Source organism: Mastigoproctus giganteus, chromosome 2 (assembly GCF_048544385.1).
Source record: "Mastigoproctus giganteus isolate SK-2022 chromosome 2, ASM4854438v1, whole genome shotgun sequence".
Classification (NCBI taxonomy): domain Eukaryota; kingdom Metazoa; phylum Arthropoda; class Arachnida; order Uropygi; family Thelyphonidae; genus Mastigoproctus; species Mastigoproctus giganteus.
In genome coordinates, this window is record NC_143576.1 from 120,975,066 (window position 1) to 120,990,653 (window position 15,588).

General features: G+C 37.2%; 1 protein-coding gene across 1 annotated transcript in view; it reads left to right on the top strand.

The window, feature by feature from the left end:
* Positions 1-15,322, top strand: part of LOC150089531 (selenoprotein F) — a 50,807-nt gene extending 35,485 nt beyond the window's left edge. Inside the window, exons 4-5 of the mRNA XM_090368653.1 lie at positions 9,916-9,979; positions 14,912-15,322. Coding sequence (XP_090224779.1) covers positions 9,916-9,951 — 36 coding nt within the window. The 3' untranslated portion in view covers positions 9,952-9,979; positions 14,912-15,322. The remainder of the gene's footprint in view (positions 1-9,915; positions 9,980-14,911) is intronic.
* The last annotated feature ends 266 nt before the right edge of the window (positions 15,323-15,588 follow it).

Genomic DNA, 15,588 nt, shown 5'->3' on the forward strand with positions numbered 1-15,588 from the left:
AGATGCTTAAAATTTCTTTGATACAAGGTCTTGATTGTGTAATAACTTTTTCAGATGGATTATGAAACATAATGGGCTTTATGTAATATGGGTACTTAATGATATTATACAGGCACTGCTAAACACTTTAAGAATTAGCACAAAATACACTACATTGAAATGCAAACAGGCATTGACATTTGAAGAATTAAAATGCAAATTCTTACTGTTAGAATGATGGACCAGAGTTTATCTTCATTCATTCACGTGGGTTTGATTAGATCTCCCTTAGCTCTTTTGCTGTGCTCAACCACCCTATACATGTAGATGAAACTTAACACTCTTCAAAGAAAAGTGTTTCCTTTAATTTCTCAATTGAAAATTTGAGAAATCTCAATTATCAAGCAAACAGGAAATATGTGTGATCAAGTTTGAAACACCAATCAGCATAACTCTTAATAAGGCAGAGCTTTTTGTTTGTACTGAAAAAGCAGCAAAAAAGGTGGTACTATTACAAAATAATTTCATGTAACTTTTTATATCATTAATTAATGAATTTTTTTTTGAAATTGTAATGTACAATTACAGTTTTTATTGAACTGTAAACTTTACATGTTTAAAATGTAATTACTTTGCTGTATCATTTGTTTCATACTTGCAGTGGTTGCTATTTTTAGTTGTGCAGTGAAAATCAAAGAAGGTTTGTTTCATATCAATGAAGAAATTGATTTAATCACAGTTGGTTGATTAAAGAAATGGAATATAAATTCCACCTTCCCTAGTGTGCAAAAGACAAAAACAAATGATACTCAATAAGTTTTATTTTTTGAAAATATATTGTCACAATATCTTCTTGCATAGCTGGCCAACTCTCCGTATTTATGATCGAGAAATAGTCTTTTGGACTCAGTTTGATCCTTTTTCTGTCTCAACATCATACAGGTTGGTACTGTAGAGTTGCTCCGTCTTTTTACAAAAACACCATTTTGTCTGTTATTTTCTTTTTTTGCAAAAAGGGTAAAACTTCATTAATAGCAACCTTGAGCGAGGTTAGTAGTAGTAGTGGCATGCGATGCAAGAAAGCAAGTGTATGAGCTTATGCAGCATCAGCCAAAAAAAAAATCACACCATTCCTTCCAAATGCCTGTCCAGTTCCTCCTTAAATTTATTCAACCTATCAACTTCCACAATGACAGATGGAAGTTTGTCCCAGCAATTAACCACCCACTGGCTAAAGGCAGATTTCCGCACATCTATTTTACATCTGTCTTTTCTTAATTTGAATTTATGCCCCTTTAGGTTCATAATCTGAACGAGTGGAAGGATCCCATCAGAATTCAGCGTGCTCAACCCATTCAAGGCCTTATGCACCTCAATCAGATCACCGCACAGGTGCCTAGTCTCCAGCCACTGCAATTTGCAGAACTTAAGGCTCTCTTGGTAAGAGGATCCCCTCACCAATCTTGTTGCCCTTCTCTGTACACGCTCAAGCAAATCTACATACTTCCTAAAATGAGGCTTCCAGACCTGTACGCAGTACTCAAGGCGTGGCCTGACCATTGCCTTATACAGAGGGACAATCACCTCCTTTTCCCTGCTAGCAAAATTCCTATATATCATTGACAAAACCCCATGACCTGCCCCGGTAGCTTGTCTGCATTGCTCAGAAAACTTCATATCTGACTGCACAATTACTCCCAGGTCTTTCATTTTCTACCACTTTAAGTGTAGTACCACACAGTTGGTACGTTTCTCTGGGGTTACTTCTACCCATATGCAGTACTTTGCATTTGTCAAGGTTAAACTTCAGTTGCCACTTCTTAGCCCATCTGCCCAAATTTTCTAGATCCTGTTGCAGTAGCACAATGCCATTACTGTCATTAACAACCCTGCCAACCTTTGTATCATCTGCAAACTTCGACACTAAGCCTGCTATACCTTCACCAATATCATTGATAAATATACAAAAAAACAGTGAATCCAACACCGAACCCTGTGGGACTCCACTAATAACATTAGTCCACAAAGAGTAGCACCCATTGATTACCATCCTCTGTCTTCTCCCACTCAACCAACCTTTTATCTATTGTAGCAACTTACCCTTAATACCATTCTGCTCCAATTTGTACAATAGTCTTCCATGCACAACAGTGTCAAAAGCTTTCCTGAAATCCAAATATATATCAGAATTATTTTTTGCATCCAGTTCCTTTGTAACCACATCATAATAACCAATCAAATTTGTCAGACAAGATTTTCCCTTAACAAACCCATGCTGTGTCTGAATTATTGCTGCAGTCTTGTCTAGATGATCCTGCAATGCATCTTTAACCAGTGACTCCATTATTTTACCCGGAACAGAAGTTAAACTAACTGGTCTGTAATTACTCGTGTCGCCCTTCGATCCCCCCCCCTTTGTAAATTGAGGATACATTTGCACATCTGCAGTCTGTGGGAGACTCCCCTGAGTCCAAGGATTCTCTCATAATTATGGCTAAGGGTTTGCTTAGTTGCTTTGCCGCCTCCTTTAATATAACTGGATAGATCTCATCCACCCCAGGTGCTTTTTTTATGTTTAACTTCAACAATTTCTCCTCCACTTTGCTCTCAGTTATTACAACATCATTAAGTACCCTGCTACAATTTGATAACCTTCTGCCATTTTCAAACCTTAATAATTCCTCATGTGTGAATGTAGATGCAAAATACTCATTCAGTTTGTTTTCTATCTGGGCAGGCTCATCAACAGTCGAACCATCGATGTCAAGTGGACCAATCAGATTCATTCCCTTACTTTTAGAGTTTATATAAGTAAAGAAATGCTTACTGTTTTTCTTAGCATCTTTTGCCAAGGATTTCTCATAATCTGCCTTCGCCTGCCTAACCTCCTTTGTGACCTGATTACAGACTAACTTATATCTGCCATAGGCTTCTGAGTCGCTTGATAATTTATATGCATCCCATGCATTTTTCTTCTCTGTTACGAGTCTCATTAGTTCATTTGATAACCATTTAGGCCTAAACCTTGAACAATATTTCTTAATAGGTATGAAACGTTTAGTAGCATCCATGATTAATTCCTTGAATGCTTCCCACTTAGAATTTACTTTTGGTAACATCGCCAGTTGATCCCACTATACAGAATTTAAAAACTGTCTGAGACCACAGTAAAGTCCTTTGTGATTTAAATGTTTGTAACTCTAGTGCCTCAATTTTCTAATTACATGGACCCAGTTGATCATAAGGCTGAAAATTTTGCAATTACTAATGGCCTGTTCATTTACCTACTAGAATACCAGACAATACAAATCACACATACAATACTCCTGATCTCTTTCTCAATAATCACAGTTAACATACTCTGAGATACCTAGTGGTACTTTACCTTAGATCACAATATGGTGATGACCTCTTCTCTAATGGTGCCTTTCTCTCATAGTACTCTCAGCCTCAGGTCATCTGGCATTACAAGAATGCAAAATAGGATGATATGCATAATTTTTATTCCTCTTTTGCTTGGTTGGATTACTGTTTTAAACTAAATGAATGAATGTATTTTAGATTGTGTTGCCAGTGATGGAAAACAAAGGTTAGATAAAGGATAAGATTTTAGGGTTCATAAGGTATTTCATCTCTTATTAATAATAACCTTTTAGTCTGTGAATCCCCCCCAAACTAGCAGTTTTCTGACCCACCTAACACTGCCTCGATAGCATCAGCAAATATTCTTGCACCCTTTCTATTTAAGTGTATCCCATCCCTATAGAAGCAGTCTCTCCTGTTAACAAGCACAGACCATGCTGGAAAAAATTCTACCCCTTGAGCCTTGCACATTCCCTCCAAGGCTGGATTGATTGACAAGGCTCTCATCATGTACTCCCTCCTATTGTGTCTGGGCAGAATTGCAGACACTCTCAAATTTAACCCTAACTCACAACTTTTTTTGCAACATTGACCTGTACTTGTTAAGTAAATCTGCAGATCTGCTATTCTTAATGTCATTGGTTCCAACGTGTACAACAATATCACGGCGCCTTCGTAGCCAGGTGGGAAGGAGCAGCAGTGCTTAGCACACGCTTCTTGATTAGACCAGGGTTTGAGCCCGTCACCACCAAATATGGAGGATGCGGAAAGGTCAGGGAATGACCACCGCATATCCTGGAGCAATATAGCCTTAGTTGCTAATGCTCCTAAAAAGTAAACAACAGTAACAACAACAATATCACCTTTTGTGCCCTTAAAAGATGATATATGCTTTACGTCATCAACTTTTGCCCCTGACAGATATACCTTGGTCCTGTTCCATCTATCCTTTTTACACAATATATTCCCTGTCTCCCTGACAGTAGAGTCGCCAACAATAACTAGTTCCTTTGGGACCAACGCATTCTGCCTTGGAGATTGCCGCTGTGTTGCCTGATGCCTAGGAGTGAGCTGTGGCATTGAGTTGGGCAGCCGAGAGCTTGATGGGCCCCCTCATTAATTTCTTCGAGGGCATCTACCCTACACCTCAAGCTCTCATAGATGCCCAGTAGAACGCTGAGTTGATGCCTAATTTCTAGACACTGTCTGCACTTGGCACACACAAAGACATCCTTCTTGGCTTGTTCTGTTCCAGAGAGTTCGGCAAACATTTCACAAATTGCACATTTTTTTAGGCTGTGATGCGTTGGAGAATCGCCCCCATCAGTTCTCCCCCGAGTCACAGCACTCCTGCCACTTTGTGCCCGTTGCTTTGCTGCTCTAGTCTGGGGCATAATATTTTAAATTAATAAGATCAATATTTTAAATTAATTAATTGATTGAAGAAAGTTCTTGAGTGATTTGTAAAGTTGTGAGAACCATAGAGGGGGAACAGTTGAATTTGATAGAATGAGGTCAAGTTGGAGCAGATCAAAAGGAGAGATAAAGTCTCTGATAAGGAATATCAGAGCAGATATATGCACAAACACCTTTGAAGCAGAAGGAATCAGTGAATAATTATGGGAACTGAGATGAGTGATGATTGAAGCACTCAACAATTGAGATTGTCAGAAAAGGTAGGGGGTTGGCAAGTTGAAGGGGGAAAGTTGGACTATCAATGGGGTTGGATCCCAGTGATCACTTTACCTTATCTTCATAATTTATGATGAATTGTGTAGATAAGATAAAGTTTTGGGGATGGGGGGAGGAGGGAAATGTGTGAATTAATGAAGTTTTTGGATGTGACATTCACTCATCAGCTCTTTGATATAAAACTGTCTTGACAGTACCATCTGCATATGCACTACTTGGATTCCCTCCATTCACTAGCTGGCAGAGTAGAGGCAGCAAGATTATACAGTATCCAATTTAGATGCTTCCTAGAGAGTTTGGTCTGTTGTACTATCTAGAAAAGATTCAACAGTTTTGAATGCCTTTATGTACTTTAAATGCAAAGTACTGCATATGGGTAGCAGTAACCCAAGAGAAATGTGGTACCTCAATGAATGTAGTACCAACTGTGTGGTACTACATTCATTGAGGTGGAAAATGAAAAAGACCTCGGGGTAATTGTGTAGTCAGATATGAAGTTCTCTGAGTAGTGCAAATGAGCTACCAGAGCTGGTCATGGAGTTTTTTCAATGATATATAGGAATTTTGCTAGCAGAGACAAGGAGGTGATTACCTCTTTGTATAAGGCAGTGGTCAAGCCACACCTTGAGTACTGCGTACAGGTCTGGAGATCTCATTTTAGGAAGGATGTAGAGTTGCTAGAACGAGTACAGAGAAGGGAAACAAGGTTGGTGAGAGGAACAAAGGGGTGCACTTATGAAGAAAGGCTTAAGTTCTGCAAGTTGCAGCATCTGGAGACTAGGCACCTGCAAGGTGATCTGATTGAGGTGTATAAGGCCTTGAATGGTTTAGCAGGCTCAGTGCTGATGGGATACTTCTGCCTGCTCCGATTAAGAACTTGAGGGGGCATAGATTCAAATTAAGGAAAGACAGTTGTAGAATAGATGTGCGGAAGTTTGCCTCTAGCCAGTGGGTAGTTGATTGCTGGAGCAGACTTCCATCTGTTGTTGTTGTGGAAGTTAATAAATTTAAGGATGAACTAGACAAACATTTGGAGTGACTGATTGGGTGAAATGGGAAGTTTTTTTTTTTTTTTTCTGGCTGATGTTGTGTAAGCTTCTTCTTGCATCATATGCCTCAACTAATGCTAATATTTTAAATGTATTGGGGTGGCATCAGTTAGTTTGGTGCAAATGACTTTGCACTTTTGGAAGTGTAGCTAAGTCCTCTGACAATAAATTACATAAGTGTTGACATGGACTTGGCAATCTACCAAGAGAGCATTTTGACCATGACTGCCGACAATCACTAAACTTAAATGAAGTTTATTGCTATTGATCTATTATTTTTGGTTTTCCTGAAAGGCATTAAAAGTAAAGCAGCATCATTTTTTTTTTTTTTTTTATGACACATTTTTGAAGGGGGGAGATAAATTCCATCTCATGCCATTATTTTCAGGTTAAACAATACAAAGTACAGTAATTAAATTTCTCTGTTCATTACAGCATGCATATTTGTGTTGATTAGGGTGAATGCTGTTTTGGCTGTGAAATCTTCTGAAAGTGGTCATTAATTTTTTATTATTAATCTAAAATTGAACTCATTGTTTGACCTTTGGCCTTTATGTAGTGGAAATATTTTAATAATAATTAGTAAAAGCAATATAAATGAATTCTGTTTATTTTTGAATATATTTTGATAGTGTCATCTCTTAAACAGGTGGTGATAAAGACATTGGGTTATTGAATGTGCATTAGTATTAAATTAACCATTAATTACAGATGTAGTGATCTGTAACCCTAACTGGATGACTCATTCTCTTACAGGTCTACCTGAACTCTATTGTTATATTCTATTGTTATATTCTACTACTTATGTTGGGCCCTCACACCTGATTTGTGTTTCTGCCTGCGTGCTACAGAGATTGATGTTTTTAAGTAGAGGAGCTTCACTGCACAGGCTATTAACTGCATCATTTTCAAAGCCATTACAATGAAGCAATCTATATTTTAAAAATTAAATTTTTTTTTTTTTTAGTAAAATGGCATGAAGGTTATGAGGGTAATGTATTTATGAGGTAGTTCCTTTCAGACTTCAGCTGCAGTTCAGATAATCTGATCAGGTTTGTCTCGGTGCATTGTATTCTGATTTGGTGATCCTGGTTGTGAGTTCATTTCTCTGCTAATAAAACAGTGACAAGTGTTTAAAAAAAAAACACAACATGAACACGGACCACATGTAACATGCATTGCCCCACAAAGTAATTGCAAATGACGTAGCTCATTAAAGTGTAAAAAAAAAAAAAAAAAAAATTGCACTCTTCTCACAGTAGTAGTCTAGCTAAATTATTAAATAAGTTTGTTATAAGTAGACATAAGATCACATATGCATTTTGTACATGTAAATGCATATTGTGGCCACTTTAATCATTGATGCATATAAAAAAATATTATTAGCGATGCTATATACTTCCTTAATTTGTTCAGTTTTTCAGACATTTGGGAAAACATTAGTGTTTTGCTTTAATTCTTGTACTGGTGATATTGGACAAAAAGTATATTCCTAATATGTGTATCAATAACAGTTCAGTTTTACTGTGAAAACTACAGAATAGCAGTTGGAGCCTTTTTGACCAAAACGGCAAAAATCAAATCTACTGCTAAACTTTATAGAACTAGGAATTATCAATCATGGAAAAGATTTTACTATGGATGGCAGTATTATCCTTTGTCGTTTGTAAAAAGAAATATTTCATGAAAAAAAAAAAAAAAAAAAAAAAAAAACCAATCAATCAACATGCAAAAACATTGCAAATTGTGATTTAAAAAAAAAAAAAAAAATTCCAGATCAGTCATTTAATCAAAACACCTACCTCAGGAGCAAATAAAAGTTACTTTTCAAAGGACCTATGTCATGCTCAGGCAAATGATATCCCAATGCCACCATCATTAGGCAACTTGACAAGTGCTACAAAAATGGTCACAGTGTCATACTTATAGCTGAAAGAGGTAGGTCAAGCTGAACGTGAATAATGCCTGGTATGGAAGAAGCAATTTTGGGAACAGTGGCAACCCATACAATGACTAGCATGCACATGCCAGTTCAGTAGTTGGGAAAACCATATCACCATTCATTATGAGAAGAGGAAATCATTTATTCAAGAACTCTTGCATGTAAATTATAAACATTGTGTCACGTCATTCATAACTACCACATTTGTAACTTGGTGCATCAGTTGAAGATGAGAAGTTGTGGACAAACTGTTTATTCATAAGGAGAGAGTTTGAGTGCATCCTGCAGATGCATTCATAAATTTTTTTTTTTTGCAAAGTACTTCCTTTTCAAAAAGGAACATATCAGTATCCCTGTATCTACAATTTTGAGACATACAGATGAAAAGGTTTTTTTTAATCTGCTTTAATTCCCATTTTTGTGTTTTCTGCCTGTTTTACCCAGAAAATCTTTCATATTCCTCCTGCTTAGTTTTCAGTCTCCATTGCTCCAGCATTTTGTACACACAATATTAACATTTCATATAGCAAAAAAGTGTAATACTTAATTGGTTGCATCTGTTTAACTTTGAATACTCAGTTATTGACACTAATAAGTAGCAGGTAGTAATGGAGGAAGTAAACATTCTAATATGCAGTTTTATTTTAAATATTGAAAACTTATCACAAGTGTAAGAAAAGTTTGTTAGCCCCCAATCCAAACCTTATTTGATTGTTTTTAAAGTACAAAAGTAGAGCTGTAAAAATAAAAATTCAGGTATCTCAATTTCAGTTTCACTAGCATTGCCCCCAGGACTTTTCTCACATCTAAGGGTATGTATACCACTGGTTGGTATGCACACCCTTAGACTACATACACACTACTTTAGAGTGTAAGTAGTAATCAGCATCACCATCTTGTTGTTGGTGCTGGCTATAACATTGCATAGAAGGTGTTCGAACAGCTGACTGCCTGCCTAGACGTGTTACTTCAGAACTCTACAGTCTACATTTGCTACAAGAATAATGAAATAAATTGTTATTTCACTTACTGTTAATGAGATTATTCAACCAGTATCCATTTATTCTGGACACTGGTTGAATTATGAATGCAAATTGCTGAGCTCAGATGTGATGCAGTCAAACTTTTAAGTGTCAGATTGAAGAACATTTTTAGAACTTGGCCAAAAACAGAAAATGAATCCTTTCCTGTGACAATTATTCAGCATTAACACTACACTACCCAAGGAAATCATTCCATACTCCTGGCAACTACAGCTAACCCCAACCTTTTACATTATTTAAAAATTAATTAACAGAACAAATAACTAATAAAACAGCATCATAATTAAAATCAAGTAACAGTTGCAGGAAAGAAAAAAAACCACATGTACACCCTGTACGTACGAAAACATCTTTGATGAAAATCAGAACCGTTTTAAAATTAAACAGCTAGAACCGAAGTAATGACAAGTGTAACGTTTTATGCTCAGGTCCGCTACTTATTCTACCGAATCAATGTTAGTGACTGAGTATGTGTCATTTCCACGTTGCATTTTCGTGACAAATTGATTTTACTTCAGTATGAAATTTAGTAGGTGCCACCAAAGATGTTTCACATCAAAAATTAAGGATAGGTAAGTTTTAATTATCTGCTGAGCTAGTAATTGTCCCACAAATGTATGCTAACTTTTGTGAGTTTTAATATCATCTTGACATTTTGGAGAGAATGAAATAAAAAGTGCTTGTGCGGAAAAATAGTAAGATAAAAATAAAAGTTATTTACACTATTGAAAACTGTTATAACATACAGTGATTCTTCTTGTTTGGACACTGTAAAATGTGATATGTTTCTGAATGATACTGGTTTTTTGTATACTGCTTTTAACCTTTTGTTTTTAAACCATTTTAGAAATATCCTCGTGCACAACTAGAAGTGTGTGGATGAAAAATAGGACACTATCCACAGATCCAGGGTAGGTAGTAATTGTTTTTTATATATATATATATATATATATAATCAGGCTATGTGTACATTATCCTACCAAAGTCTCGGCACATTTGTAGTTATGAACAAAACCACGTATTCAAAGATATTACTGGCATGTTGGCTCACCTCTGACTGCATTATGAAAGACTTATTTTTAGTAGAAAGCTGATGGTATTGTGCTCCACTCCTTTAAAGTATTAGTGAGCACCACAGCAAAGGGCTATCACAGTCTTGCTCTAATTCTGAATTCTAGTTCATTCCAAAGTTGTTTAACTGGGTTGGTGCATACTGTTACTGTCACTGCAGTGCTCTGACATTCTCTTGAAACTGCTTGTTCACAATCTTTTTGTGACATTGAGCATTGTCAGTTTGGAGGGTGTAAGAGATGCTTTCATGAAATTGCCAGTGAATTCTGCCAAATACAGAATTGTCCAGAATGTTATGTGTCAACACCATAAATGCCATTGGAGCATTTATAGTGTTAGCACTACAACCAGTAGACCTATTGCAAACCACAAGAAATACCCTCCTTCTCCCCATGCAATGACTCCTTCCAGTTGTGAATTTTGGACAGCACATTAGTAAGCATTCTCCAAACCCAAACATATTCATCAGATTGGAAGAGCATGTACATTCTTAGTTGCTTCATAGGACCTATTTTCATTGATGCAGCACAACTCCAGTGTGCTTTGTGCCATGTTGAGCATGCATTTGTTTTTGCTATCAAAGGCTTGTGGGTTGTTGGTATGCCATGAAAATTCATGGTATACAGCTCTTTGCACATCATGATGGCAAGGTGAGGTAATTTTATGCCTGGCTGGTTGTTTCTCGGGTTTGTTGTCACCTCTGGATTAAATTTTCTGTTTATACTCCGGCACAACAACCAAGTCAGTAGAGTTTACAATAAATCGTCAATACAAATATTTATCGTATTTAGTAGTCATGGGCTTGAACCTCGGTCCACTCAAGGAACGCATGCTATGCACTCTTGCTCCTGACCACTGGGCTATGGTTCGTGTCCAATATGTTGCTGATTGTTGACTTGGGAATGTTTAACACTTTCGCTGCCAACCTTTCCAAGACCTTTTTGACCTGAGATTGAAAAACAATGGCATTGAGTCAATCTGGATTGAAAAAGGCCAAGATAATTTTGGGCTTTCTTCTCACTATGACACTGAATCAGTCTCCAGTGAAGTTTCTTGACAAAAATATCCAGTTTTTTCTTTTGTCAAATTGGAAGAAAAAGTTCTAAAAGTAGAATGGTTCCCCCTCCAAGTGGATTAATAATCTGAAGCCACACATTTACAAGAGGAAACAGGGAACGTGTTAATTCCTTAGCAATAGCCCACATTTAACCCATACATTTTTCTTGCAAGTCATTATTATTGTTGTGCTCCCGAAGCTTTTAATACTTTCCATGTGCTCACTGTTCAGCATACACATACGAAATAAGTTTGACTGTGTGTGTGTGTGTGTGTATATATATACACACACACACACATACACACACAGGGTGTCTCAAAAATATTGGTACAAACGTTTAGGGGAGGTAGGTAACATCTAAAGGAATGTGAATCGCATAGGAACCCATAACCGGAAACGTCACCGTAAGTCGGTAGAGGGCGCTGTTCATCAGTTCGCGAGAGGGAAAATTTCTGGTTTACTCATTCAAGCAGTAGGTCACCGCACATAGAGCATGCATCGATATATGAACTGTGAGCTGGCAGACATGCACCTAGTATGGATTAGCAGAGGGCAATGGACGTTGCTTAACGAATTTATGGAGAACGCTTCCCAGACAGACATGTACCGGACCACCGTTTGTTTGAGCATATGCGTCAAAATTTGTGCGATTATGGGTCATTTAGAGGGAACGGGAGTAGTGCGGGCAGACCACATTCGACACGAACTCCTGCCATGGAAGAAAGTGTTGAATGCCGTCCAGAATAATACTTCTACCAGCACACGTGCCGTTGCCTCTGCCTTAGGAGTGTCTTATTGCAGTGTACAGCGTGTCTGGCATGACGATTCCTTACACCCCTTTCATCTCCAAAGGGTTCAGTTACTGCTCCCCCAAGATCATCCTGCATGTGTGGCTTTTGCGCAGTGGTTTCTCTAAGAAAGTGTTCAAGACTTGAATTTTCCAGCCTACGTTTTGGTCACGGATGAGGCTTATTTCACTTGGGAAGGCTTATTCAATCAGCACAATGCTCATGTGTGGGCTCACGCCAACCCACATGGTGTGCACCCACATGCGCACAACATCACTTCGCAATAAATGTGTGGGCAGGTATGGTCGGTGACAACTTAGTCGGCCCATACCTGTTACCATCCCGCATGAACTCCGCTAAATATCGGATCTTTCTTGAACAAGTTCTACCATGGTTACTTGATGTTCCAGCAAATGTGAGACGCAACATTTGATTTCAACATGACGGGGTGCCTGCCCATTATGGAAGGCGTTTTCGTGACCATCTGAACATTCGTTTGGGCATCGATGGATTGGCAGTGGTGGACCTGTTGCCTGGCCCCCACGCTCACCTGATTTATTGAGCCTTGATTTCTTCCTGTGGGGGGGGCCCTCAAATCTATCGTGTATGAATCGCCTGTGGAGACAGAAATGGATTTTGTGGCAAGACTCGTCTGCACTGCTGCTAATGTCAAAGAAACTCCAGGTGTGTTTGACCATGTCTGCCAATCCATGCTGCGTCGGTGTCACGCATGCATTGCGTCTCATGGTGGAACCTTCGAGCATCTGTTGTAACATCATGAAATTCATCCATCTCGTACTCCATTGTTTACCACTAATTACTGTCTTGTGTCATTTCTGCTTCTTGTGCCTCTGCTACTACTTTCCCGTGACGTTTCCAGTTATGGGTCCCTATGCGATTCACATTCCTTTAGATGTTACCTACCTCCCCTAAACGTTTGTACCAATATTTTTGAGACACCCTGTGTATATATATATATATATAAGCTGATCACCTTATTAGGTTAATATTTACATATTTCATAGTCAAAATTTCTTAAAATTAGAGGAGTATGCCATGCATTTTGGTAGGATAGTATAGGTTTAAAAAATGTGCTTTTATGAGGATCTGTGAGACATTTAAAAATATTTTCTTGAGTATGAGAAGTTATCCTGTTCAGTTTTATACTAATATATTTCCCAGAATGTGTCTCGATTTAAATATTTCCTTTAGTAGTCACACTTTTTTTTTTTTTGTCAGAGATTGTAAACTTACTGAAAATAAGCCAGGAAGCCCCATTTTGCCACTTTCACTGCAGCACCCAGCATTTAATTATTTTTTTTTTTCTTCTTTGGAATGACAACCATTCAAAGAAAGTTCACATGGTTGCAAGACCTGGTGACCTAACTTATTATTGCATGTTCAGTAAGGTACTGTTTAACCAAGATGAGCCTGTGTATTGGTGCCTTGTAATGTAGTAAAACTGTTCCCTCGAGCCCATCCTCTGGTCTTTTCCTGATTGCCCTTGGACAGTCCACCTCTTTGGTCAGAGATCAGTCTTAATGGTACACACACACGCTCTTGCAATTTCTGCTTTTCTCACTTTGTGTGTAGAATACACCATCTCACCAGTTGATTCCATTACAAAACTGAGTTTTCTGTTTCCTTGACAAATTTTGAATGGCATGTTGACAAACCTGATGTATGTTCGTTCTAGATAGTATGGCAACTTCCAAGTGAAACCTCAACTTTACTACCTATTATCTCCCCATGTTGATGCCTACCACTGTTTACAATATCCTACACATGCTCATTGTGTCCATTAGTTGTTCAGAGATGATCACTTTCATTTCATGGAAATGCTTATTCCATTGATATTTGACTGTTTCAATAAATCCTTGCCTTTTATTATTTTTTTAACAAAACAATTTGATTCTACTGTTCAATAACACCTCTTACTATTATTTTGTTCAAAAATCAGCATGCTATTTTCTGCACTTGAATACGGACTGACTTCCAGCTGCATGACATTGAAGCATGTGTTCTTTCTCTGTCTGAGCTTCATTAGGGTATATTTCCAGTGAGTGATTACATTCTTTTATTGTATTATTATTATAGCTATTTCATCCTATAATGAATATTTTTAGGCAAAATGTAAAGTCAGAACAATTAGTGGAGGTTTGAATTATTTTACTATGCTATAATTGTTCACTTACCATATGACTTTTATATTAAAAACCCCTGTCTTCACAATAAACCATCTAATAGGTTTGACTACATATTCTCACATTACAACAGAATTGGCATTTATATCTCCTATCACAGACTGAAAATGTGTGTAAGCATAAGTTGGCAAATTTGAGAGTGATTGCATTCTTTTTTTTTTTTTTTTGCAGGGGGAGGGGTAAAAATGAAAGAAGCTGAAGAATATGGGTATAGTACTATGGGTTAAGTACACTAAAAAGGACTAACATTGCAAATTAGTGGTGATTGGTTTATTAACTGTTGCTTAACAAAGATTACTTGTTTTCAGAAGTGCCATACATATACAGAGATTTAGGACTGGAAATTGAATTGGGCATTTTGAATTGTTGCCAAAAAAACACTATGGACCAAGTGGCAATAAGCAGCAACTCTAAAGTATCTGGATTAAGTGTATACCATCCAGTGCAGTAAAGCATTGTTCCTTTCATTAGTGCAGTAATGTAATTAAATTCTTGACTGTTATTGTAGGTTTGCTTATTTAGAAAAGATAGCATTTTCATAAGTTTCTCATTTCATGAGGTTATCAGCAATTTCCTCAGACCACTGGCAATCAGTTAGAGGAGCTATTCAGTCATGGAAATTAATGTTTTTTTTAGCTACTTTAATGAAATTGTGCTTTCACATGAATGATATAAAAAAAAGTTGAGAAGTGTGTTAATATTCACTTGCTTTTACTTTTACAGCTTTCGTAAAGAGTGAGCTCCCAAAGCAGTTCCCTGGTTTAAGTATCAAGTATGTCAGAGGTGCAGATCCTGTTATCAAGCTGATAGATAAAGATGGGGGAACAAAAGAGGAATTAAGTATTCAGAAATGGGATACAGATACTGTGGAAGAGTTCCTCAAAGAGCACTTAGAATAATTAATATTGGGATGGGTTTCTATTTGAAATTTATTGTATTCAACTTTTATTGCAAGGTTAAAAGCAATAAAAAATTTCTTGGGAAAGGGGGGGGGGAAGCCTGAGCTAGTCCAGTGTTAAGGACCAGGAAGCAAAATGCTTGTGTTTAAATGATAGTCCATTATTTTTGATACAACAGGACATTTTTCAACAATAACTATTTTCTCTGGACATAAATTTTGGCATGTGATTTTAAATTTTTTTTTTTTTTTTTTTTCATACAACAGTATTTTCCCAAAGTGTAGTTTAAATACATGTGATATATTTGTTTTGTCATGGTTTGGTAGCTAAACTGTTGATGCAATTCAATGAAGACTGAACAAGAAACTACGGAAGTGGTGTGTTCAGTTAGATGTAAGTTGATCTGTACAGTACTGCTATCATACCCTGATACTGGAAAAAAATGTTTTGTAAAGAGTCAATAAAAAAATATATACAGCTTTATTTTTTCATATCTTCATT